At 39.7% G+C, this 27,615-nt stretch overlaps 1 protein-coding gene across 4 annotated transcripts; it reads left to right on the forward strand.

Annotated features, from left to right (window-relative positions):
• The first annotated feature begins 844 nt into the window (after nt 1-844).
• On the forward strand, nt 845-24,660 carry LOC111224024 (ras-related protein Rap-1A-like). Of its 4 annotated transcripts, none has more exons than XM_022748385.1 (8): nt 845-914; nt 9,026-9,114; nt 10,095-10,163; nt 10,538-10,594; nt 11,553-11,693; nt 16,317-16,460; nt 16,634-16,761; nt 23,641-24,660. In XM_022748385.1, exons 2-7 carry the CDS (start codon nt 9,058-9,060, stop codon nt 16,721-16,723), a joined length of 558 nt encoding a protein of 185 aa, XP_022604106.1. In that variant the 5' UTR covers nt 845-914; nt 9,026-9,057; the 3' UTR covers nt 16,724-16,761; nt 23,641-24,660. The 4 variants fall into 4 exon arrangements, with proteins under 4 accessions (XP_022604106.1, XP_022604109.1, XP_022604108.1 ...); XM_022748388.1 differs by lacking the exon at nt 23,641-24,660 and adding an exon at nt 17,211-18,252; XM_022748387.1 differs by lacking the exon at nt 845-914 and adding an exon at nt 1,769-1,789.
• Nucleotides 24,661-27,615: the final 2,955 nt, after the last annotated feature.

The following is a 27,615-nucleotide window of genomic DNA, read 5'->3' on the forward strand; positions in this document are numbered from 1 at the left end:
AATGTCAGAAAAATGAGAAGAACACGTCACAGTTTCCCGATTGACAATCCCATCTTGATATTTAAATTACCTGTTTTGTCCAGCCCACACTCCAAAACCCAAAAATATTCAGTGTGCTATCACAGAAGACTTAGAAGACCAGCAAATATTCACATTTGAGATTTTTTTTGGACTGTAAAAAGAACTTAAAACAATCAAAATTGTTTAATTTTATTTTCAGTTGAGGATTGACACACATTTAGTGCTGTTTTGAGTATGGCAGCAAGATGTAACGGTGATAATAATAATAATTCAACGCCTCTCCAGGCATACCTATATAAACATATGTATAGCTTACACATGTATGAAAGATAAATTGAAAAAAGGGTGGAAAAGTCATAATATCTGCCCTCTTTACAAATTTGTATCTTTTTCATATCTGACCTTTAGTGCAGATGTATTAGTCTATTTGTTATTGCAGCCATATGGATAATTACACATTTGTGTTTTCATATGCCATATCTATATACTATATGAGGTTTTATCTACATAGAGAATATTTGTTTGTAGGTTTAATTCATTGGTGGGTTTAGTCTTTTGATGGGATTTGTCGACAGTAAGAGACATACGGAATGTCACTAGACTTAAGCTTTAAATATAAGTCCTGGAAGAAATGTGCAGCTGATTTGAAATGTATCACCTACAATGAATAAAAACAGTCTATGTGTGTGTGTGTGTGTGTGTGCGTGTGTGTATCTCTATTGACACTCATCATTACTGTGCAGCCCGTTATCATGCAAATGTGCAGGACGGGTGGCCCATGTGTTATGCCCTTTTAAGAAAAATGAGAAATAGTGGGGAGTGACGTCTCTGCGCACACAGGCCGGAGGCAAACTGACACTTGCGGAGCGGCGAGAGACAGCGAGCGAGAAACGGTGAGTGCAAATACCAAACTTTACCAGCTGCTAAACGCCGTCAAATAACTCATTTGCCTGGGCGCAAGTAGCGTCGACACTTGGGGGACAATAAGCAGATACGGTAGAGTGCGCAGGGTGTGTTTTATTTGTCGGATAAATGAGAAGAATTGTCCGCAAGTACAAAACGGGAGTGTGCACTCCCATTTTAGTCAAGGCCAGGCGGAAGGGCAGGTAGCGTTAGCAATCAGTTGCCTTTCCCGAGCGAATAACACCGGAATGCGGGTTGATTTAAAGCCTGCCAAGCCCGTTGGACATTTGAGCTGTAAACGCGTTTGATTGCTGCGTATTCCTGACAGCCTAGCTATGTTTTGATCATACGCCGAGGACAGGAATGTGTCGGCTAGCTAGCTTGCTTGCTAACGAGCCGTAGCTAGCGGTTTATGAAGTGTCGGCCCGTCGCAGGCAGTTAAAGCTAGCTAGTTAGCGGCATTTTGCTAACAAGCTTGATAACGGGACTCAGAGTAGATGCTGGTATGTAACTGGATTGTTTATGGACAGATGCTGGCCTCAGTGGCCGGGATTATAGCTTATGGTATTTTAAGGATTTATCTGTAAGCGGGTTTATGATTTGAACTGATTTTGATTAATTTTAGGGAAGCTACGTTTGTAATAATCGCACATCGACGGAGTGTTGGTTGGTGGCTCTCTGGTGTAGTCAGAGCCACAGATTGCAGGGACTTAGCATGACCTGGAGTGATAAACATATGCTACTGCTGTAAGCAAATTAGGTAGATTCACAGTGAGATAACCTTAGAGCTCAAATGATTTTCTCTCGTCTGGGTTCAAGCTTTTTTTGCAGCCTGTTGCAGAGGAGAGTGGTGAGAAACAGAAAGGTGTGTACTCCAATCATCCTTGAACTACTTGATTGATAATAGATTATCCTAACAGGGCATCTGCAGATTTTGAAAAGTCTTAAAAACACTGTATTTAGCTTCCCCAGAAGAAGGTCATAGAAAATATGAGAGAGTCTTGAATATTTTCTGTTGCCTCATATTGGCAGTAATGTTGGTCATAAATTGACTTTGAATCCAATTTCAGGGTGTAGGGAGGCATTACACACCTTTTTAAAACAAAAAGTAGGATTCTTGTGATAATGGATTGTTCACAAATTTTCCTTTTTTTTTTGTGGAGTTTCCTGTAGAAAAAACTGCCACAACTGCCTACAGGAGCTAAAAAAAAACTTCTTGGCCATATTGTTGATAATTGTTTTCCATCATATCTTCACACTTGGGATGGTATGGTCATGAAACATACATTAAATATGTTCTATGTGGTGTTAAAGATGGTCTTAAAAAGTTTAGAATTTATTTTGGTGAATCGCACAAAAACCATCCCCAACTGCTGTGTGAAACAGACATTTCTGCAAGGAGGTTAAGTGTCTCAAAGGCGCTGTTTTACACTCTGTGTTGATAGGTACGATACTTCTGCCTCATCCTGTGCCCCCGAATCTCTTCATAACCAAAAGTTTTGATAATGATACACAAGCTATTAAAACCTCTTCCCCTTGTTCTATATAAGCCTGTTTTTTGGAGTCTTGAACAGGAACAGAGACTGGAAGAGGCTATTTTAGTAGGCTGCTACTCCTTTTCCATCCTATCAGCATGAAGCCTTCTTGTGCTTTGGAAAGAGGATGTGGTTACAGGTCAAGGCCCCAGTGACACAGATGCATTTGGCTGATGGTGTTTGTCAGTTACAGATCTTTGTCATAATTAAGTCACAGCAAAGTTTTGTGAGCCTAGCTGCAGTTTTGCTCTGACTCATGGGGTCATTCAAAGTTGTGGTGGGCCTGAAAGGATACGTAAGGACAATGCAACTATATAATGGTAACATTTGGTTCTTTAATTTTTAATTTTTTTTTTAAATTTTAGGTTAGATCAAGTTGTGCAGCAAGTTTAAAAACCATCTTCAGAGAGATAAACAAATGTCTGTATTCCCTAGGTAGATATTAGACACATCTCTATTACTCAGAAGGCTTGATATCCTGAGGCCAGTTAATGTAGGGTTAGTACCCTAACCCTAACCCATCTATCACACATGAAGATCAGCTTTTAAAAAGTAACAATACAGTACTTGGCCCCTGTGAAAATGTACCATTTCTATTTCTTTTTTAAGCTCTGCTGCTAGCATTTGTGTTTTATCATATTTTATAGGCTCGTAGGTTCCTAATTTCCTAGGAAGTTTCCTGAGACGAACTATGTAATTTGGGACAAATTTCAGGTAAATTAGAGACGGTTCAATTGTTATACTTCCAATTAGTCACTTCCAATTAACTGCTAAACTAGCAAGTCTTTTAGGGCACAGCATGTCAGCTGAACATGCAAAAATGTGCATTTTGACCGCAGGTAATCATGTAGTTTAACATGAAGAGCAACATGAAGCTTTATTTTATGGGTCCATTATTTCCCAATAAATTCTTGAGAGTTTCCAGGGAACAACCATGTAGTTTGATTTCAGTTTCAGTCTCTGTAATTGGTACCAACCTCAACTGTTTTTAATTTATTATTGACTTCAAGATGAATTTCTGTGAAACAAATGTAAACCCCAGTGAATATTTATTACTCATTTTTGCACGGGAAGCTCACCTGCAAAATTCTCGAGGTTGTTCCAGCTTAGCATTTTGGAATAACTGAAAGTGTACCAACTGAACGCTCTTTATTTTACCTCTTAATTAAAACGAAGGAAAGCCTTTCAAAGAAATCTTATTTGGAAATAAGCTGGAATGTACAGACCTGTGAAATAGGCATTACCAAAGTTTCAAGTAATTACCTAAAATGCATAATAAATTAAATAGAATGAATATTGAATACATTTTAACTTGGGTTTAAGTGGAAAAGTAGTTTTGAAAGAAATTGCTCTGGAAATCCACACTTATTTCCAGGAAGTGATTAAGAAATTATCAGGATATTAGTTGGAAATAAGTTAGCTTTAAAATAAAGTCAGTTCTCCATCTTCTTTACTTAAACCCTTTCTTTGACAGGTTGTCTGCTCTCAGTAGCGTCTTGGTTATTCCCCTAAACTTTGTGGGTTTCTCATGCTAAGCTTGCTGTGAACAGTAGATGTGAACTGTGGTTTTGGTGAAGGTAATGAGTAACCTGGAGCTTATCAACATCAAAACACACTCCATCAGAACAGTTATTATCTCACGCTGTTTTTTCCTTCCCTTAAGCCTCAAGGAGATACTTTTTATTTTTTTTTTTATTTTTTTTTATACAGTGTAGCTGCCATAATTGTCATGTGGGTCAACAAGCAAGCAAAAAAGATGCAGCAAGAATTGGTATCATGCTGCTAGCTTAACCAGCGGATGTGTGCATTTTTACCATCCGCACAGGGTAGAAGATAGAGAGGGCAGCTGTCAATCATACTGCCTGCTGAGTCAGTTGCTGTGACAGCTTCTTTGCTGTCGGATTAGCCTCGCTAGAACAGGAAATAGTGGATGCTGTGTGTTGTAGTTTAGCTGTGTAGCCTCCTGCTCTCATATTGAGTTTTGTAGTTGATGCAGACTCACATTCGCTGCATATTCTTGCTAGCAGCACCACCTCATCCAGTTTCCAGCCATAGATGGATACATACCTTTGGCTTTAGAGGGTGAGTGATGCAGTGATGTCATGGTGGAGCATGTTTTCTGTGGCATGTGGCTTTCCCTCTCTCCTTATTTGCTGGGGTTACTACGAGAGCAGAGGACCGGCCATGATGTGTTTGTTTTGTTGGGAATGACAGTGTGTAGTCGAGGGCAGTGGAAATGGCGAAACGTTTGGTGTTAAAGGGAGATGTCCTTAAATGGCCTTGAGTGTGTGTGTGTGCCCGCGTGAGCTTTGTGAGTGTGTAGGCAGTTGGATGAGAGAGTGCAGCGTTGTGTGTAGTTCCCTGGTATGAAAATTTGTATGCAGAATAGGTGTCAGAGCAAGAGCATCCCAATCAGTCACATCCCTGGTTTTGTTTTTGCCTTTTGTAGAAAAGACTGCAGCCATGAGCGGATAGCTCGAAAAGAAAGGAGTTAAAGGGAGATGGGTGCCGTTCACTAATTGAATATTAAGCAGAGTTTGTTTTGAGTCTTGATCAATAATGTTATTTAGTTTGTGGAAGGTGGTGTGTCTTGCAGGGATCAAGCACAACCACATTTCTTTTTTGAGAGCATGAATTAAGACACTAGATCTGAGAAAGTTTGTCCTTTACTCCTACTCGAGCTCGGTTATACATACTTACAACCTTGCCTTTTCAAGGGGTTTAATGCTCAATGAAGCGTTTCAGCTTCAAAACTTGATCGTCTTTACTTCCAGGCAGAAGTTGTTTCATCTTTAAATGACCTGCCAAGCCTCATGTAGTGTTATAACATACATATAAATAAAAAAACACAGGTGGATGACACAGTTACAGTAGGGAGATTTTTTGAACTACTAACTAAATCACCACTGGCAACATTGCTAAAAAAGATGGGTCGTATTAGGCTGTTAAACTAATCGTTTTCATGTTAGACTTAAAAAATAAACATTTTTCATTTAAACTAAAATGCTTAGCTGGCCTTTTTTTTTGCTGTGCTAAGCACTTACAGTTGCATAAGGAGAAAAATGATCTATTAGTTCTCTTTTTAGTAATGTTTTTGGTTGCGAAACTTGTGTACATGTCAGTAATATTCAACCAAAAGCTCATCCTCAGTATCCACATAGTGTATAAACCCTACAAACACAGTGCATACAATGGGCTCATATTCAATTTAGGTATTAAAAAGAACACGTATATGTATTTTTTGTTTTGAGATATTTAAAAAGGAAAAAATTGAATTATATGTGACTTCCTCAAATGTCTTTGTTTTGTCTACTGTTTGAGAAGCTGGAAACAGGGTATTTTGGGAGTTTGTGCTGTTGAGCGTGTAACAGAACAACTTTTTGATAAAACGCAGATAGACATTAAACAAATCTACCCATTAAAAAAATTCTAGGTACTTTATTGGCCAAAAATTTAAACATTGGTATGTTTTATGTATCTCATTTTGGCTCATCCCTCAAGGAATGAATTTAAAGATGGTACATTTGGAGGAGCAGATGTCCTTTTATAACAACCTTTTGAAGCAGTCACATACTGCAATAATTTAACAGCCACTTACAGAGTGGGCTCCTGACGTCATCTGTCTTAGCAGGGGTCAGTCCACAGTGTTCATACAAGAAACATGATGTGCAGATAGCTGACAAGTGAGGCCTAGCCTAAATCGAAGTCTGACATTGTCTGCATGACATTGTATATGGTGACACTGTGCATGCACTTGACTCTGCACTTGAATGTTTACATGAGAGTGCAGCAGAGACTGTTTGCATAGCACTTGTGCAGCCCTGTTCTTTTTCTTCTCCCTCCAATGGCTCCTCCCTAATCGTGCAAGGAGAACTTCTTTGTGTGTAGAGGATTAGTGAATATGAATTATTCACAGTCAGGGCTTCATATCCCACATGGTCACTGCTTGTGATTGAAGTTGGAGGTCCTTAGTCCTTTGTCCACCTCCCCTGAGTATTTCGATGGAGTGTGCTGTAAAAAGAACAGTGTAGGAGGGGATCATCTGCTTCCCACAGTGGCTGGCGATTAGCTTTTGATGGTTTGCAAAAAGGGTTGATTATCAAGCGAAGCTATATCGTCTTCTTTGGGACCTGATTTTAACATAAGCCACTTTCTGATTTTCAACACGGTCATGATGCCAACAAGCTGCACTTTTCAACCAGTGAGCCACAAGTATTAGTCTCTTGTTTTCAGGACCAAGGTTCATTAAAGCATAAGCTATTAGTTCTCTGGTGTGTACACTACAGAAACCCAGTGTTAAAGAATTTCATTTTTTCCAGAGAGAAGGTGTGGAAATGGCACAGGCAGAGATCAAGCTTGTATCAATCATTGGAAAATTTGGATGGCAATATCAGCACCATTTAGTTGGTTAATTGATTAGTCGATCGAAAGAGAAATATCCAATTCATCCAGCAAAATCTCTGGTTTCAACTTCTCCATTGTGATAAGTTCTCTGCTTTATATCATTGTAAAATTAAATATCTTTGGGTTTTAGACTGTTGGTCAGACAAAGCAAGACATTTAAAGATGTAACCTTGGACTCCTTGTCATTGGCATTTTTAAATCATCATATTAATAATCGTTAGCTCTTAGTCTCATCTAACTTGAGTCTGTGTTGTAATTTGATTTTTAAACTATTACCATTGTGATCTGCTTTACTTTTAGTGCAGGTTGAAAAAATATCTCTAATTCAGCAGAATTGCAAAATTCATTGTATTTCAGTGATGTTGATAGGTTTTCAATGTAGTGAGTCCCCGGGACCCACAGGTGGTGATTTGAGTGGGTCCCTGGGAAATTCAATGGGTCCCAAATAAAATTTTTTCATTTCTTAAATTGTAGTGTTAAACTTCTTTGATGGTGGTATGATATGGTTATAATTAACGGATATATTCATGTATGTTCAAAATGTATCTGAAATTAAACAAATAAGATTCCAAATCTGAAAAGTTTATTGCAAAACAACTGTCACAGCGGCATGACATACAAAATTCAAATAAAATAGCATTTTTGTAGCAACATAAATAGCACCAAAATAAATTACTAAAATTCAAATGAAATAATGAAATAAATTATCAATAAAAGTGCTGATTTTAACACATAAACAAAACATTCTCATCACCACGACAGAGTCAACAAATAAATTGTCACCAAAATAAGACCAAAATCTTCTTGTCTGAACATCAACTAAAAGACATGAGTGAACACAGCATCGAGCAGTGGAATGGAGTTTATTTACTACTATGAAGTTCGTATCTTTAATTGTTGAAATGAAATCCGCGGTGATTGGCTAATTGTTGTGGTAGTGGCTAAACTAGCATGTCGCGATACTGTACACAGGGGATCACGTCTGCGCGGAGTAGATGCGCAGAGGGTTGAAACAGTGCTTGCCTGGTCTGCTGACAGCGAAGTTACTTTTGCTAGTTACTGTGATTTTAAACACGAGTTGTTGTTCACAATGTATCGTTTTTCATGAGTTGCGTCCCTGGGACGCATGGATAGTGAGTTTACTGCGTCCTTTCAGATTTTAATGCGTCAGGGACGCAGGACGCGTACCTAGCAACATCACTGTATTTACAAGAAAAGAGTAATGTCAACTTAAGTTCTAAAAGTCTAAAACTGTCCAGGTGAAACCATGTATATCCAAAACTAATTATTGTGACTTCAATGAGTTTAGAGAATTTCTTCTGTCTATTAGCCAAATAAAACATTTTAAACCCTTAGGATTATTAGGATTGTCTTAGAGCTCAAATGTTTGTAGTTAAAATCAGTCATTTAAATAGTCGTTAGCCATAGACCTTTTACAGAATTATAATTTGATATGAAGTCAGGTCAGTAGACGAAGAACCAGAAATCCCTCTCTTCATCCAGCTACAACTAAACTTTAGAGAGGCAGCCTCTGTTGCCCAGCTTGTAGTGACCCAGTTGGCTAACTCAACTGACTTTACGCCACAATGTGTGCCAATGATTCAAAGCCTGCATGTCTCTTAAAGGGATATTCCAGTGATTTAACAATTTCCTCCCCATTGCAGTTTCCTCTTCCCTCAGCTGTTTTCTGTCATTAGTGAAAATGACTGACACCATATTGCTGTTTTAAAATACCAAAAATATGTCAATGACTAAAAATCTGACAGCAGGGTGTGTTTTGGTGTGTGTAGGCCAGATGATTGTGTCATTAGGATGAATATCTGCCAGATCCATGTATCATCTCCCCTTCAGTTCCCCCTGCACTCATACACCTCACAGCTGGTTTGTGTTAGAGAGGGGTCACATACTCTTCACCTCCTCCACCCTGAAGCAGCTCCACTTATGGGTGTTCCCTCTATTGTTGTGCTGCGTCTTGTCCATAACCTCCAGGAATGACTAGAATCCTTCCTTACTAGAGAGGAAAAATTCAGAGACCAGACTGGGAAAATTCCTTTGTTTTGCTTGAAAAGAAGCAGAACTTGTTTTTAGTTTCGTTTCACTTTTTCTCACACCTTTCTCATTTTGTTTGTCCCATTCTGCTTCTCCCTGTTTGTCCACTGCAGACTGTTGGGCTGTCCAGTGAAGCAATCCCGCCATGCGTGAATACAAGCTAGTGGTGTTAGGCTCTGGAGGTGTGGGCAAGTCCGCTCTGGTGAGTATCCAGACTCCTGACCCCCTTCCTGCCTCCCTCTGTCTCTGACTCCTGTGCAGTGTGTTTCCTAAAGACTTTGTAGGACTCTCTCAGATAACTGTCAGTGAAACAGCAAGACATTTTGCTCGCTTTTGGAGAAAAGTATGTGGTAAAAGAAGGTAAGGCAAATCAGGGTGGGTTTTTTTTTTTCCTCTTCTCTTATAGGAAGCCACAAGAGAACAGACGAAAGTGTCCTTTTCCTGATTTTCTACTTGTGTTTCCTGACAAGAGTTCACGCCTACTGTCTTTTTGGCCAGTTTTATGTAGTTCTTTTAAAAAGCTAGCTATGTCTGCTGCAGCCTTGTTGATTTGTATCCGTAGTTCTCATCCATCTGTTAGTTTCTAGATGTTGTAATTGTGAACCAGTTTACTGTGATATAATTCAATCCAAATTCCATAAAGGCAGATTGAATATTTTAATCAATTTTCACTTTTTTTTTTTTTTTTTTGCATGAGTTTGATGAAGAGCAGACACAAAATGTCGAACTCGTATGTATTTTATTGACAAGGTTGTCAGGAGAACATGCAATGTCTGTGAAATGTTATATGCCCGGCTTATCCAACTTCAACCAGGTGTCAAAGTCGGATTAATCCCTCAAACTGGCACGCTGACATGTTTAGACCTTAAGACGTTATCAGGTGAACTCAGTCTACCCCGAATGTAAACCTGCCACTAAGCGGAGCGCTTTATATAGCTCAGTCCAAACTTTTCATTTGCAATATAGTCACACATGTCAATAAAATGAATGTACTGTGGTTTTAGTTTAACTCTGTCTGCTGCCCATCACCTTGATGAACATCGTCAATCTAGATGTCCGAGTTTTTATAATAAGCCAGAAGACATGGCACTCTAGCCATATTTGCCACTCCGGACATTTTGTTTTTGTGCCCGGAAGGTGACATGGATCTAATGTCGGCTTGTTCTGTGTCTTCTCTTGCAGACAGTTCAGTTTGTACAGGGAATCTTTGTGGAAAAATATGACCCTACAATAGAAGACTCATACAGAAAGGTGAGTGTCCCGTGAGGGGGAAGTGGGAGAGGCAGTGAGTGCATGCTTGGAATGAGCTGATTGTTAGCAGCTGCTCTGCAAGTTCACGTCATGATATTGTGCTCTTGTTTTCTGTCATGTAACTCCTTTCATTTTCTCAATTTCTCTCTCTCTCTCTCTCCCTCCTGATTTTCCTTCATTTTCTTTCCTCCTGCTTTACATTATTTTTTATTCTCTCTTGCTTTCCCTTTTCTGCTGTGGGTTAGTTGTCTCTCTTTGTATTTATTGTATGCAGGAATTTAAACATGGAATATGATGTGCCCAGTGACCTGAAATTAAGTTTTACATTATCTCATTCTGTTGCCATGTTTCTTTTTTTCCCTTTTTATTTACAGCAAGTGGAGGTAGACGGGCAGCAATGTATGCTTGAAATTCTCGACACAGCAGGCACAGTAAGTGAACTCCTTGCCATTAAAAGCTCTGTCAATATCCAGCTTTTCTGTTTATCCGGAATGAGTCACTGTATTGAACGCTGACATTGTAGGTGATGGGAAACTCTCTGTCTTCCAGAACAGTAATTTATTTTGAGGAAAAACAGGGCTGGTGAAGATAAATGACATTTGTTGGGATGTAAACACATGGAAGGGAGGTAAAAGTACAAACAAAGTTGCAAAGATTCTGCTGGTGAATAAATGAGCAGAAATTGCGTTAAAAGATTTTCATTTGCTGAGAAGCCATCAAGTCACAACCTTACAATTTTCCCCCACATATTGCAACCTCAAAGTAACACAGTATGGTGTGTTTTTTTTTTTTTTTGAATGTGTAACTAGTTCAAATTTTTGTCCAGCACAAGTTTTCTGGAAGAACGTGAGTGAGGTACTTGCCTATGGTATACCCAATGCTATAAGTAGGTTGCCATCATGTTGATGGTGGATAAGCAACAAGTGGAGGTCAATGGGTGCTTGACAGAGGTCAAACTTGACAGAGATCCAACAATTGTACTGCACTGTATCTTTTCTGTGTCGACCAAGGCTGTAACTAAGCATCATATTTCCTCCAATAATCATTGATGTATAAAATATCCGCAGATAATTTTAAAAGTGCATGTTGTGTGTGACAAACTGGCCAAACCCATACATATTTTTAGTTTACTATGAAGAAAGACAAGGAAAGCGAATCCTCACATTGCAGGAAACATCAAATGTTTCACACTTTGACTTGAAAAGCAACTGACTCATTTTTTGACTCAAACATCCGCTATATAGTGTATCTCAGAGCAGGTCACACCGGTGTGACTTTCTGTTAAATGCAACAGACTTTTACAATAAATCTTTAACAGGATATAACATGCCAGAAGGCATATGACAGAGCTCATGCCCGTTCTTTCTCTTCATTTTTTCCGCTGTGTAGGAGCAGTTCACAGCAATGAGGGACTTGTACATGAAGAACGGCCAAGGCTTTGCCCTGGTATACTCCATCACAGCACAGTCCACCTTCAACGACCTCCAGGACCTGAGAGAACAGATTCTACGAGTAAAGGACACAGAGGATGTAAGTATACAGTGTGCACACCGAGGCTTACAAGCATGTTTATAGCAACTCTTCCACATTTTCACAGAACCTTTTCTCATTTTATTTTATTCTATATAATATCTCAATATGTTGTAGACACCAGATTCAGTGGAAGATAGTACAGATAAGTAAGCGCCCCACTTTCATGTTCTCAGCCACCTACATTGTTCAGGGATGTGATCACGCTGTTGCTATGGATACCATTCAACACTGTAATCACTGCATCTTATGCCAGTAATTACAAATTTGTATTACCTCGACATAATGCTGGCGGTGTCGAGATGTTGGTTCTGTGTTGTCTGTAGAGTGCAAACAATGAGAAAGCACTTAGTGGAACTTGTGTACTGAATGTAGCCTAGCATTAGCTAATGCTACCATCATGGAGGTCCCTGTGGTTTGTTTACCTCATCTGTGTTTAACATGGAATCACAACACTGGTCCCAACTTAGCTAAGAGTCCAGTAAAAAGTTGGAAAATGTCTTTATCTAACTTGGAGATGTTAAACCCATAGTTTTGCTGTATGTGAATACAATGTGGTACAGTGCAAATGAGGATGTGTCATCTAATTATTTTCCTGCTTTGCTTTGTTTGTCAGCAACACATTTCCATGTTTTTGTATCTCTGGTAAATTGTGAGGCTGTTGGAGTGAGTAAACCCTCCAACCCCTTTCTGGTGGGGCAGTGCGTCAGCAGAATCTAAGATGCCCTTTTTTGGTGATCTCTGGAGGGAATGAATGTTACCATAACCCTCTCTCTCACTCTTTCCTCCCCTCTCTTGCTCTCTGTTCCCCGTCAACCATCTATGAAGCTCCTTTGCAGCCTGGTGCGGAAGTTTTTCACCACTCTTTTCTGTCAATCTTTTTATCGGTCCTTCTCTTGCTCCCCTTCCTCTATATCAGTGCTAGTGTACTCTGCTTTTTTTATTTATTTATTTATTTATTTTTTGGACTTGCCTTTTCAGTGCCTGTTGCTCTGTATTTCCCCCCTCTTCTCTATGGCCTGCCTTGTGGTCTTACTGTGGTCTGGCACTCTGTGCTGGTGATTGGACTGTCAGGGATGATGTGCAAGGAAAGCCTCAGCTCATCAAAAACACACTGGATCGTGAGGCTGTGGTACTTCATTAGAGCCTCCGTGGTTAGGGAGCTGAGGTTAGCCTCAGGCTAACAGATGGATTGCAGGATCAGTGGCTCCTCAACATGCAAGAAAACAGTTGATGTCCCTTTTCTTCTCTAACTGTTCCCTCTTAATATATCCCCGGTTTAAACAGTTGTGCTTATCTGGCAATTATGTTCACTCTGTCAGCTATCAGTCCAGTGGTGGTTTAAGCCTTTACCTATGATGGCAGTGACATCTGTTTATCTTTCTTTGCCCCTTGCAGGAATGCACGACCGAAGGAAATGCTTAACTTTTTTTCATCCAAGAGGACAGATTTCTTATTCATTGAAAGCTTTCAAGCTATTGCAGAGCTAAAGCAGACACTCTAGTTGCTGCTACAGCTGTTCTCATTCTCAGCTCTGCCACGCACCATTTACTGCAAAGCTGGCAAAATGTACAGACGCACCTAATGTTGCCAAGCTCAATTAAAACAGCCTTTTAATGACTGTACATTGAACACAGTAGGGCCAAATTCCATCTCCTTAAATAAGTCGTTAGGAGTCAAGAATAAAGTAGTCACCAGTGTATTAAAAGCTCACTTCCCTTCACTTCCTTCCACAGTTCTTATGTAAGAGAGGTCTTATGACTTTTCCGGGCCATGTCCGTCTCTGCTTGTCTGACTAGGATGGTACAAATAACTGACTCCATGCTTGTGACTCACCACGCCATTTGGAGCGACTGGCTCCATTCATTTAAACTACTCTATACTGTCCTGTTCTGTGTTCCCCGCAAGCCAATCTCTAGCATGCCATTGTGGGCGGGATAGGACCTGTCTGTAGCATGTTAACAGCGTATGAACAGATTCTCTGTGGACTGTGTGGATTCTTCAAGTAGGCTAATGCTGCCTCGTGTGCTGCTGACACTGAGCATTTTTTCTTCCCTGCATACCTTCATCCTTCCATCCCGCTCTCCATCCTTTTCATCCCAGCTTGGCTCAGAGTTTGTGTTAGGAGGGCATACCACTGCTTCTCCCAGGACCCCTGGGAGAAATGTCATTCAGCAGTCTAGTGCGAAGGCTTGTTTGGATATCAAACATCAAGCAGCAACCTCCGTGGGGTTAATCTAAACATTGTAGTTTCCTGTCGTCTGCCCCACAGCCCAGAGAGAGCAAGAGAGGGAAAAGAAAAGAAGGACCCCGGATTATTCATCCTATACCTTCAAAAAGTAGTCGGAGGAATGTGGGCATACCGCTGTCAAATACGACCTCTTAACAGTCCCCCAGACTTGTGGGTGGGAAAAGGTCTGAAGTATGAGCAAGTTAGCACATGTCAGGATACTACCATATTGCGTACAAATATCCAGTTTTTTCCAGAGCCACAAGACACGTCTGGGGGCAGTTTCTGGTTCAGAAGAGGGTAGTGAAGACAGGATTTCCCATGCATAGATTTATTTGTTGCAGGCCCACCACAAATAGATTTCTCCAGCTGATAAGTTATTGGCGCCTGTTGTGCTGCATGCAAAGTTTTCCACTAGTTGATTACGTCTTTTAATTGCTAAGCTTCACCACCAACATGAATATCCTGTGAACCTTTGGAAAAATTTGTCCTCAGAGTTGAGTCTTGAGGCTTTGTCTGTTGTCCCAAGGTTTTACAGTGGGATTGTATTATAGAGCCTTGTTCAAATGTGAAATGTGAATACGAACAAACGCGCACACAAACAAACAGTCTGACACTATCATGTAATTCCAGGGAGCAGCCAGAGCATGGAATCCAACTGAAATGTTCGAAAACATTCAGGAAGGAAAGCGATGTTATCCCGGCTGGGCGGGGCTGCCATGGCTTCCTCCGGGCCAGCGTGCTCCCTAGATAGCCGGTCAGGAAACAGCAGGCAGGATGAGACGCATCCCGACACCCTGACTGCCCCAGCGCTGCCCAGTGTGACAGTTAGAGCTGAAGTTTTGCCCAGAATATTCTCTCTTCCTCAGAGAGTTTTTGTTTTTTTGACCTTGGTTGTTAAAACATCTGGCTGAGTGCACAAAAGCAGAAGTGTTGGGTATTTGGGAGATTCCAAAACCAGCTGGACTTCATGTCAGCAGTTGTGTTTTCAGTTTTAGTTGGAAAGGATTTCCTCTTTACAGAAACAAAACAAAAATAAACTACCTTCCTTGTTCATTCATATTGATTCTTTAATCTCTTGTTGTGTAACCCAAATGATTTTCTTTGCCTTCCCAGAGGGATGGATTGATTTTCTTGATCGTCTTTGTGACCCTCCCACATTCAGGCTTCAGATTGAAATGAATAGGCTACTTATTAATTAGGTTTTCTCTTTTGTACTTTGAGATTGAACAAGTAATTTAGTTTTCTTTGTTGTGTAAAGTTGTCCTGATATTGATCTTTCCACCTCCCAGGCCTAGTTGAAATGTTCTCCCTTTGCACTGAACCTTCACAAACTTTAATGTTGCCAGTGTCATTGTTACACTTCGAGGGTAGGCTGTATGAAGGAATTTTTCGAACATACTGATGTGACTAAAATTAGGTCTGTTTAGAGTCATTGTGATGGTTTCAGTGATGTTTGATTAATTTCATATGTGCGAGGGCAGGAGGTGATTGCTTCATGATGAATGGTACAGCACTGAAATCGCACTCTTTTTTTTAAATTTTTTTTTTTATTCTTTCTTCTGCCTTTTTCCGCTGCAGAGGCATATGAAGATGCTTTGTTTACAGCACAGCAGGCACTGCAACGCCAGTTTATTCAAGTCTGCTTCCATCAGTTTGTATTGCATTTTGTCTTTGATACACCACCTTTTCCACAGTCGAGCTTTAAAAGTCTTTGCAGCATCCAAGCGTTATGTGGCCATTCCACTTTATTTTTTATGCACTGCTTCAAAATGCACATGGTGCATTTGTGAGTTTTGGATTTTTATTTAAAGAAAAACATGTTTTTCATGTGTTCATAGTTGTATCTAATAAGTATGATTTTGGAATTCACACTGAAGCTTAGATATTGTATCGGCACTTGTACCAAAAACATTAAAAGTGCTACTTTGCTGTAACTCCCTGTCTCACTCACCTTGTTTTCATCGCGTGAATTCCCTCCACTATTTCATGTTCACTTTCCGCCCCTGCTTTTCTTTATTATCCTTTCTATCATCTCACGCCTCATTTTCCTCTTTTACCACATATTCCTCTCTACTTGCCTTCTCCTTCTTTCCCTCCCTTTACTCTATTTATTTTTGTAGACGTACTTAAGGACCCATGGACTTAGCACTCAAAATAAATGTCACACGTGTGTTTGATTAACATTTTTTTCATTCAAATGCTGTTTTTCTTCTTCAGGTACTGATAATTTAGTATTCATTGCTGTATTCATTTTGCCTCAATGTTGTAAATATTTAACACGTTCTACTTCGGTTGCATTTATGAAGCAAGTCTATTTTATTTTTATGAGACAAAAAATTACAAATTTGGCTCAGGGGGATTAACTCATACTTTCTCATGTTTGTCTTCAGGTGCCGATGATCCTGGTGGGGAACAAGTGCGACTTGGAGGATGAGCGTGTGGTGGGAAAGGAGCAGGGCCAGAACCTGGCCAGACAGTGGAACCACTGTGCCTTTTTAGAGTCCTCTGCTAAGTCAAAGATCAACGTCCTCGATGTGAGTACACACAAAAACAAACCACTGGTGACCCTGCACTGTAAACAGCCAGTCCTCAGACACCTGCCTAAATACTACATTGATTAAAGGAATTGTTTAATTGGCGGTGGCTCTAATTGCAGTTGTATTTGGTGTCGTGTATCATTTCTCTTTTTGTCTGTTGTCTCTCCTAGATCTTCTATGACCTGGTCAGACAGATAAATAGGAAAACGCCAGTGGAAAAGAAGAAGGCGAAAAAGAAATCCAACTGTGTCCTGCTTTAAAGACCCCCCTTCCAGCCCCTGCAGCAGCTCTGAGCCAGGTGTGTGTGTGTGTTTGTCACATAAAACACATAACGTTAGTCATAAATACTCAAGTAGCTGCTATATTCATGAGGTCATGATGCGTAGACGGGCTGTCAGGTTAATTACTTTCATGTAATAGCCCTGTTTTTCCTGTGTCATCTTAGCTACAGGCAGACAAACTCATAATAGAAACTGATGAATGATAAACTACAACTGATGAACGCAGCATCATCTAAGTCAGACAGCATGCTGAAGTCAGATTTATTTGCTCACAGGGTATCCGTGCATCCTTAAGTCTTAAAAGATTTTGAATTAGATTTTTTTTTTTTTATTCAAGGCTATGAAATGTCTTAAAGTCTTTTACATGCTGAAAAACCTTTTCACCTGTTGAAATTAAGAAGCATGTGTCCTTCATCCTGATCAGATCAGTTTTATAACCTTCTGGATGTTTGGCCTTGTTGTGCAGCCACCTGCTCTCCTGATGTGATGATGATGATTCTAAGCACTTCAAGAAATTGGAGAAACCTTTGGAGATGCATTTCAGAGTGATAGCCCCCCCTCCAGGCAGCTGGGGGTGCAACAGATGCTGTAGGTGGTGGGAATCAAGAGGGCAACAAATAAAGTTTCTGTAGTGGAAAGAAAGCTGACCTTAACTTAACAGGGTCAGTTTATTCCAAATAAACTCGCCTCATAGTCGCACCTGACCTGACCTGGAATCATTTAACTGGAGCCAGTATATGTTAGAAGCGTTGTTTGTGTAGTTTTTCAAGTGCAACTGACTGATGGTGAGGCGGTGTAATACTTCTATAGTCCTTTCCTGACGAAGAACTATTCCGTGTGACGACAGATTACTCAGGACATCTTGTTCACTGTTTGTGTGTGTGGGATGTGTCTTAACTGCAGTCATCCTTTGACAACAAGTATTATTTCTATGATACTAATGACAGATTCAGCAAATGTTTTGGGCAGGCTAACAAGTGCTTTCATTAGCTTTTTTCAATCTTTTTTTTACTGTTAAATGAATAAGTCACCATATGATGGTTGTATTTAAATAAGAACCTCAGAAAACTGTTGCAGCTGGTTTTTTCCTAGGAAATCCTGATCTGTCATCAGGTTGTTTCCCAGAAATAAGAATCGCTTCTTCTTTTCATTTTTTTTTTTTTTTTTTTAATATTTTTCCTCACAATATATATATATATATATATTTTTTTTTACAATTTGGCAGGATGCTGGTAAAGAGGATGTCTGAAAACAGTCACGCTCAGTAAACCAGACTGCTGATTCCTGTTAACCCTGCCTAAACAGACATGCAAGTTTATTGATTTTTTGATTGACTCTTTACTGTACGATTTTTGTAACATTGGTTGTGGAATTTTTTTTTTCCTTTTTACTGTAATTGTAAGGAAATTTTTGTTTTGATTTAACAATCGTGTGTGTGTGTGTGTTATTTTAGCTGGAGGTGGGCAATGTGAACAAGATCTTCTGTCACAGAACATCTATTTTTATATTGGAATCCTATTATGTTTCGCAATACAGTAAATCTGCCAAAACTACCACAAAGAAGTCATGCTTATTGATTTGCAGCTCTGCCAGTAATGACCTTTTAACAGCGAAAGATAATAAAGGCACAGCTGCCTTGGTATGAGTACTGTAGAGGAATTGCTGCAGGGTTATATATAACATATAAATAAATATATAATAATATAAACCCATATTGCCAACTTCTAATTTAAACTCCTAGCATTATAGGTCAGTTCATGTTCACTAAGAGTTCCTGATAAGATTTAACCCCAGTTAAACAATCCCTCAGTGATTTAGGAAGTCAAAGTAAAGAATGTTTCGACTCTAATGTGGAAAATTTCCCTTAGAGGATGCGTTTAGGTTCAGTCACTTGACGAAATCTTGTGAGATCTTATGATGTGCATCCACCCTCACATGGCGATTACTGAGTTGGGCCTCAGTGTTTCCAAACATTCAAGGTTGTGAAGTCTAAAGGGTTCAGTATGCTTGAAACTTACTTGGTTGTTTTGTTGGTGGCGGTGGTGTTTATAGCTGTCTCCCATGGCCACACTCAAAGTCAGGAGGAAAAGTCTGTTGAATCACAATACTTCCTCAAAATCTATTCAACGTGCTTCTGTAGTCCCACTGTGATAAATCATTCAAATGGGGATAATAGAAGACACTTTTGGACTCTCTCTTCTTGATGATGCAATCATTATGTTGCACTCACATGTTCATGCAAAAAGTGACAGAAGTAGTTGTGACAGACAGCTTGAGAGAGAAGTTTAAACACTGACTTACTTTTGCACCTTCACACACTTGGCCAGTGCTTTTGTAAAGTGGCTCTATGATTGTTGGGTTGTCTTTTCTTTTCCAAAATTGTAACTACGGCCTCAACACTTCTTTTGTGATACTTGGCCCGTTTGTTAACGATACAGAAGCTTCTCTGGAGACCGTTGCAGCCTAAATTTTTTGGCTTCATTCTGTTTGACCACCATTTCAGTTGGTGGGTGAGACTAATGGACAGCAGGATGGCAGAATGAGTAGGGAGACTCTGACCTTCAACTGAAGGACTTCAGTACAAGCTGTCGTTGCTGTGGGTGTAAATCATCCTGAAGCGTCCTTGAGCAAGATGTTGTCACTTTACCATGGTTAGGGATCATGTCCTGTAGCTGATCCTTGTCTTTGAGTGGACAAATAAAATATTTACATGGATCAGCACATCTCCTTCAATAAGTTAGGTGTCATATAAGGTTCACATGGGGGCTGATTATATCCTCATGTAAACCTCTTCTTCTAACTCTCGTATTGTTTCTAGGGGAGTTCTGAAAAGAAACCATTGCCCCACTTTAGTCGTCCCTTAAAATCAGCATCCACACAGCATGCAGGACGGCTGATATGAAAACAGATGAATAATAGATTCTATACTAGTCTGTGTGATCTTTGCGCAATGTGCTATCAATAGAATGGAGAGTAAAAGTGCAAAATGTCAAAGCTAATTATCTGCAAGAAAAAAGAGCATAAACAATTTAGTAGCACCGAAGGTTAGTGCACAGGACTGAAAAATATGCAGATGTAATATAAAGTGTATTTTGGCTCAGTAGTAGGACCTCTGTCTTGTGTAGAAATTAAAAAGGGTGTAGCTGAACAACCTACAGTTTACAAGTTTATTTTCTATTGTTTTGTTCTTTGTGCAGTTTCTCATTGGGCCTAACAATGCCTGTTAACACATTTTGGTTAACAGTATTGTCAGGACAAGGCCTCAGTGTCGCCAAACCAGCAAAGCACATCCAGCTGCAGAGTTTTTACATCTACCTTGTTCAGTTACTTTTAACTTGCAGTGTGGGGGGAAATAAAACTTTGATATTGCCGATAACACCGGATTAGTGAAACAGACAGTACCATTGTGCCCAGCCCAGACATCAGGGTCGCTAAGCCACCCACCGCGTTCCTCGTCTGAATCCATCTGTGTTGGGCAGTTAGAGGTCCAGAGTGTGTGAGAGTGGGGCCTCTGTCAGCAGGCCCCGGGGCGGTGTCTGTCCCCACTGCCCCCGTTCACACGCTGGCCAGCCCAATGAACCAACACTAATGGGATTACAGCCCCACTGTTCCACTGCTCACAACACACTACCTCACTTTACACTGCAAGAGAGAGAGAGCGGGGTTACAGTGCCAGCCTCGGATGGGGCAGAGAGAGAAAGTTACTGGGACATTTCACTCTGTGGCCATTTCCCAGTTTGATGACCTCATGGACTCTCTGTCTCTGATTTTACTGTATGCACTGGGGACAGAAATCGGCAGGGAGCTTCTGGCATGATACTATAATGATTCTTGAGGTGCTGAAAGTTAGTTTTTCAAGGAGTCAAAAAAGAAATAATGTGTCTTTAAAGATTGAAAGGTTTACTATTTGTTTCAGAAAAACTCTGGACAGGCATTTTAAGCCTGGTTTCAGATTCTTTTGGGCAGATAAAGCAACTTCTTTTTCCCCTCAGTTTAATTCAGCACAGTGTTGAGTCAGATGAACCCACATGTTGTTTTATCACCGCGATACAAGACTTTGCCATTAGAGTTTATAGACTTGGTAATTGAGCTCTGGGCTGTCTTTTAAACTTTGAAATCTAGAAGTTAAAGTGAATGTTTCTCCAGCTGGGAATTTTGTATGCAACTCTCTAACAGACTTGACGGTGGGCCTTTTTCACGGCAGACATTTTGACCTGTGACAATAGCAAAGGCACAGGAATAACACTACTTAGCACTATAATAGCATGGCCCTGGATCTGGAAAACCTAAATGGAATGCAGCCATCATTTATCTCATTGAACACCTGTGCTTTTCCTACTATGACAAGTTAAAATGTCTGCAGGGAAAAAGGTCTGTTGGTTCACCCCTAGTAAGCTGCACCCCTAGTAAGCTGCACCCCTGCACCCTGAGATCAGTCAAAAGCATTTCCTGCCCAGTTGGATGCCCCATAAATGACTGGAGAACCTGCCACTCAAGGAGCCAGCTGGGCTTGGATTTGCAGGAAATTATGCATATGCTCACTTCTATTTAGCCTGTGCTTCACCCTCAGACGTTGCTATCGGTAAAAACTTGTTAGGGACTTGATAAGACAACACCAACCTCCAACCATACAAACCTTGTTTTGATTACCAAGTTAAAAGCAGAACTGTTGTGTCAAGCTGAGCAAAGAGGGGACCAACAGCAGCTGCACTAATACCACGGTCATGTCATGTGGGGAGGAAGGTAATGATGGGAAAGATTCCCATGTTTATTACTTGTTGAGCGCTCACATCTTTGCACAATAGCTGTCTTAATAACTAAAACAAAACAAAATAGAAAAGACACACGTGTTCGCTATATTTCTTTAAAGAATGTCCTACCACATAGCAAGCAAATTGTTTAGTGTTCAGTGTAGTTCTGTATCTATTGAATTAATTGAGTTAAATTGACTTGTTGGCACTTGCGTATTCATTTGGCGGCAGGCAATTACGGTAACTCTGATGTGATGTGAATACGGCATGAGCACAGAATGAGCTGATAGCAGGAAGTGCTACTGTGAGAGCAGGCTGCAATAAAGTGATAAATGTGGAAGACCATAACAGAGCCAGACAGACATCTTCCACCATTGCTCCTGTACCCTTGTTATGCATCCCAGGAGGAGCTCGGCAGACTGCCTCATACGTGTTTTTGGAAAGTATCAGGGTGGGATCCCTGGACTGTGAGCCACGGCAGCTGGTCAGAAGTTCAGAGCAAAATAAAGCAATGTTCACTCAGAGCTTCCTTAAACTTCCATTTGTCCTGAAAGTGTCTCTGGAGAAAAGGGATTAGTTGTAAATGGACAGGGCTTCTTCGTCCCTCTGGGCTCTCTTATTCACTGCTGGCCTCAATTCCTATTCTAAGGCCTAGATTTTAAGAGGCAGTAGGTGATGCAAATGAGAAACCAGCATTCAAAATGAAATCTACATTTTTACAGTCTTTTCAGAGATGGAGAGAATATGTGATGTGTTTTTCAAGACCCTGGGTTGTGTAAAACCTCTAAGAACTGCCAGTGATTTAGAGGGATCTTTTGGCAAAGATGGGATATAATATTCTTAATGATGTTTTCATTAGTGTATAATATGAAACTAAGAATCATTGTGATTTTTTTTATCGTAGATAACTTCACATCCACATAGGGAGTGTATGCTCTTCCACGGAGCCATGTTGCACCATCATGTTTCTACAGTAGCCCAGAAAAGACAAACCGAACACTGGCTCTGGAGAGGGTCGTGTTGGTGTTTTTAAGTTACCTAAAGGCCACTGTAGGTTCTCCTGCATGCTTAGAAAGGAAGGGGTGAGGTCAGGGGTATTCAGTTGGCTGCAATCTGCAACCTCACCACTAGATGCCACTAAGTCCTACACAGAATGAGTGGTCCTGAACTTGACTTGAAAGTCATAAAAACTTAAGAGTTGGTATAAAAAATGATAGATTTAAGCTAACATTTAAGCAATTTTAAGTGCTGACTGCAAGGTGTGTATGAACAGGTGGTGCAGCACTGAACATAACTGCAATGATTAAAACTATCCATCTTCATTGTGCCCAATGCTTCAGTATGCAAGTTTTCCTCTTGAAAATGCAAGAACAAAGCTTACATAAGCCCTCTTAAATAATTTTGAAGCTGAGACGAAGTCTAGACACTTGGAAATAAACATCTGCTGCAAGACACTCTGTTGGTAGATGTGGTACATCATATGAATCATAAAATAAGAATTATTACGTTTACCTCTCACTGAAGACCAAATTTTTCTTTTTTTTTTTTTTTCAGCAGTTTGATAAATATGGGCCCAGATTTCTATTCTCTCCTCCAACTTTTTCCTCCTATTCATAGGATTGAGAAAACAGATGTAGTAGAGCTTAACACTTAATCTAGATATTATCGAAATCGCAACATGGCCAAGTGCAATATCCAAAATCGCAGGAGTAATGGCAATTACAATTTTTTTTTGATAAAGATAAAATGTGTCGTACATAGCATAAATGAAGCATTGTGGTGCTACAGAGATATCCCGGCCTACAAATCATGTCCTCCAGATGTAAGGAAACATGCGTGTAATAAGACCCTACAAATATTGCATCATAATCGTCATTTTTGTGTCTTTCAATAAAAATCAAATGCAAAAATGCCAATTCCAACTGAAATCGTCACTATCATCGCAATCTCAATGTCTGCCAAAATAATTGCAATGCTTTTTTAGGGGGGGCATATCATTCAGCCCTCAGATGTAATGTTTATTGAACAGCCAGCAGAGGGCAGTGAGAGCTAACAGATGGTGTTCAGGACATCGTGAGGATTGAGTCTGTGTCTGATCATTGATGATGCATGAAATGAAGACTAAACCACTGTGCTGTTTTGCAGAAATGCTGTAATGAAGAACTGTTGCCCTGATTGGAACGTGCCAGCATTCCAATAGCCCCGACCCCCCCCTCCCTCCATCAGCCATAAACGGTGAATCAGCTGACTGAACTGCTCCTATCAAAGATGAGGATGATCTACACGAGAGAGAGAATAAAGAGAGAGAAAGACAGTAAGAGAGAGAGAGAGAGAGAGAAGACTCTGGTCTCTCACCTCCAAGGACCTTCCTCTGTGTCTCAGTTTCAGTGTGAACCCTGAACGGACAGTCTCCATTTCTGCACCACCAAACAAAAACACCACAAACTGATGATAATGAAAGTAGAAAAAAAAAGTGTCCATGAGCCGCCTACATGGCCAGAGAGCAGCCCCTTATTTTCATTTTTTTGACAGTTTAACAAAAGGAAAATAACAGCGTTTAAGAAGGAAAACAAAGTTAGAACTTGGATTCAGTATTTTTCATCTTTTTCGATATCAATATTGTATTTGAAAGACATGGAAGTTGACCTCTTTAGTTGTATGATTATAAATATTCTTCAAAAATGAGCATGAAAAAAATGCATCAGTTATTAAGTGTAGATGTTTTCAAGTGAAATCAAGTGGAAAAGTGAGACATTTTTTATAGCCATACACCTATTCTCCATGCCTGTCAAGTCAGTGATGATAGATCAAGGTCTATAATATGTATTATTATTTTTATTATATTTTTTTTTTCTTTGTTCGCCCTGTTGTTCATGGACTTCTCTTCTGCAAATATCTCTCTTTGATGTGACTTAATTTTATACTCAGTCACTGGGATTTCATAGCTCCCATAATATATTCTAATGCCATTTTTTGCATAATAATGCTTCAGAAAAAAATGGGCCTTTTATAGAAGAAATATGGGGAAAAATAAGGATTGATTTCTATGTCTCTTGAAGCTGAAATATATTATACTAAACCAACTCTAATAATGCTTCTTGTGTTTTTCTGTCAATGATGTTCCAGCTTTTATGGATTATTAAAGTACATTTTAGTACATTTTCATTATATTGGTCAATGTATTTTTGTGAATTAAACTTTTATCCAAAGCGGATTTGACTGATTTGAGAGGAGTGAAATTAAAAGGTGTTTTTAAAGGCTTGGAAAATGTACAGATAACAAAAATAGAAATCGCATGGGGACGTTTTGTTTGCTCTAGTTAATTGCGTATTGAGTCTTTACTTTTACAGACCACTAGGAGTCAGTATATGAAAAGAAATGAATTACACATCCATTGGCTAGTGTCACAGTGTATGGAGTCAAAGCCTGAACAGTAGGTGACATAATATGGCTTAATGGGCCAATCATTCATAGTGAATAGGGAGCACACAGTTTATCGTTTTAATGATAATTCTACTTTACACAAAATATTATGGATGGGAAGAGGAAAGGATTGTGTGTGTGTGTGTAGGCCGTAAACCCCCACAGTGTCTTAGCCCCCACCGTTTGGATTAATTCTAGTTTCTTACCTGAAAGACAGGATTTTCTGCTCTGTAATCTTCTCACACCAAGTTCCAGCGCAAAGTGCGAAGGGAAGAGCAGGGATTTAAAAATCAGAATATATGAAAGGTTAAAGAGCACATTGAATAAACGTAACATGATTTTTGTTTGGTGAAATAAAATAGTTTTTTCTTTAATATTTACATATGGAAAATATACCTTTGGCACCAAAGGTATATTTTCCATATGTATATTTCCCATCCCTAACCTGAAAAGCAGTGACTTATGTATAACGTGCATACTTAAAATAATGCTTTCTATAAACTTTTATTACATAACTTGAAAAGCCTAAGCTTGTGTTTTCATCCCAGGAGATGCAAATGTGATTACAGTTAGGTTTAAAGCAAGACTATGTAACTTTTGAACGGAGAAAGACCACGATCTTCCTCTTGCAAATGAAACGTTGAGGTCATAAGCAGTAAAACACTCTCTCATTCACTGCTGTACACTCTTTGCTGTACGAGCCTTTCTTGGTCTGGTATGACCTGTCGCTCATACTGGTTAGTCTCGCTTTAAGGATTATCTTTTGTATTTATTGATCAATGGGTGCCGTAAGTGCCTGTTAGGGTTAGTCTATTAGAGCATATATTATTAATAATATAATTTCATATTGCAATATTGATATACAGTATATGATGTACACTGATAAATCGGCCAGGTCTATATGTCAGCTAATATTAGCTCGCTGCAGAATCAGATATCACTTGTTTCATCCAACTAACAGTCTAAAACCAGTAGATATTAATTCACAGTCACATAAGATGAAGAAAAACAGCAGAACCTCACGTTACAAATTGAAACTAATGAATGTTTGGTATTCTTGCGTGAAAAATGACTTAGTTGATCATCGTTATAGTTGATAAATCATCTAACATATAGTATGTTTTCTGGCAAATCAATTGAGGAAACTGTTTATAGATTTAAACAAATGCCAATGTTTTATTATATCATTATATGAATATTAAAGGGATGGCTACCTCGGTGTATATGGCATGGTAAATTTATATCAAATCATGTCATATATTGTCCTTCTGCGTGTTATATCCCGTAAGTGGCAACCCCATGAGCAAAAGCACATCTGCAAGTTTTATGAACCCTTGTTTTGTTTTTTTTTCTAGTGGAGGAAAAAAAAAAATGCTGCGTCATCTAAGCTCCTTATGTCTGCGAGGGGGATGTGTCAAGCAGAAGAGGATGCTTAATGTCTGCTGGTGAGGACGGTGGAGAAGGGATTAGAACGTGTGACTCACTTCTTGTTCTTGTTTTTGACTCTTATCACCTACACTGCAGCCTTGATCGGGCCCTTAATCCCTTTAGCGGTTGAGAGGCGCAGTGATACCAAAACACTTTTGCATTCATCAGCCTCCCTGTGAAATAATGCCTGCTGTCATCCTCCAGACTCCCCCGGTCTGACGTTCCTTCAGATCGTCTACGTCCCCTCGGAAAAAGTGGGAAGACGGTTTAGGTACCAGGTGGGCTTGAGTCAGATCAAAGCACTCACTTACAAAATATGATCCTCACTAGTGTACAGCTTTGAGAACTTGTTTAAAACAAGGTATCATAAGCTTAATATTTTACATCATACACTGTGAGTTACACAATAAGGCCAAAAGTTTATGGACATTCTTGTGTGTGCTTACGCTCTGGTGCTGTTTTTCATGGTTTAGACTAGACCCCTTAGTTCCAGTTAGTAATAGTGGCGTTTCAACTTTGTAGGTAGTTTGGTGGATGAACTGGAAGAAGACTGGAGACAGTTATAGCAGCAGATTGATAGATTACATGTTCAACAATCACATATGAAATATCTCAACAACTATTAATTGGATCGTTGTGATATTTGGTACAGTCATTCATGCGCTCCAGAGCAGGGGCAGAGCCAGAAATTGTAAACACTCGGGGCTTAGGCCCAACTTCAGCATATATTCAGGGGACATGCTCCCCCAGGGAATTTTTTTCCCCCATTTCACAGCAGTTACAATCATCCAGAGCCTGCATCATATTTTGAATCTAACTGTTCTCTGTCTCCATCATTCGGAAACCACAACACAACAAATTTTGACAATGAGTAATTTTCACTACTGCCACATAAAAAGAGGCAAAAATTGTCTCATGTTACTATTTTGAATTTTTGAATTTACATGACATAGGTGGGGAATGAATTTGGCATAAACCGCATCACTTACCTTGAAACCTATTTTTGTTACACTATGCTGGAGCAGAGTTCATAGATTTAACGTTTAGATGACGAATCTACATTTAAATCCAGACCATAATAATATGTGCTGCTCTAACTGAGCAGACACGGATCCACAAGCAGGCCAAGTAAATGTCTTCACTACTCTGAACTGAATATAAGGCCAACAGAAGAACATTTACTCTCATGATATTAAATCTCTTTAAGGAATAGCATCATAGGATAAACAACATGGACATGTACTGTAATTTTACTGTACAGTATTTTAT

Source organism: Seriola dumerili, unplaced genomic scaffold (genome assembly GCF_002260705.1).
Source record: "Seriola dumerili isolate Sdu_G_001 unplaced genomic scaffold, Sdu_1.0 BDQW01000121.1, whole genome shotgun sequence".
In the NCBI taxonomy this organism is placed as follows: Eukaryota; Metazoa; Chordata; class Actinopteri; order Carangiformes; family Carangidae; genus Seriola; species Seriola dumerili.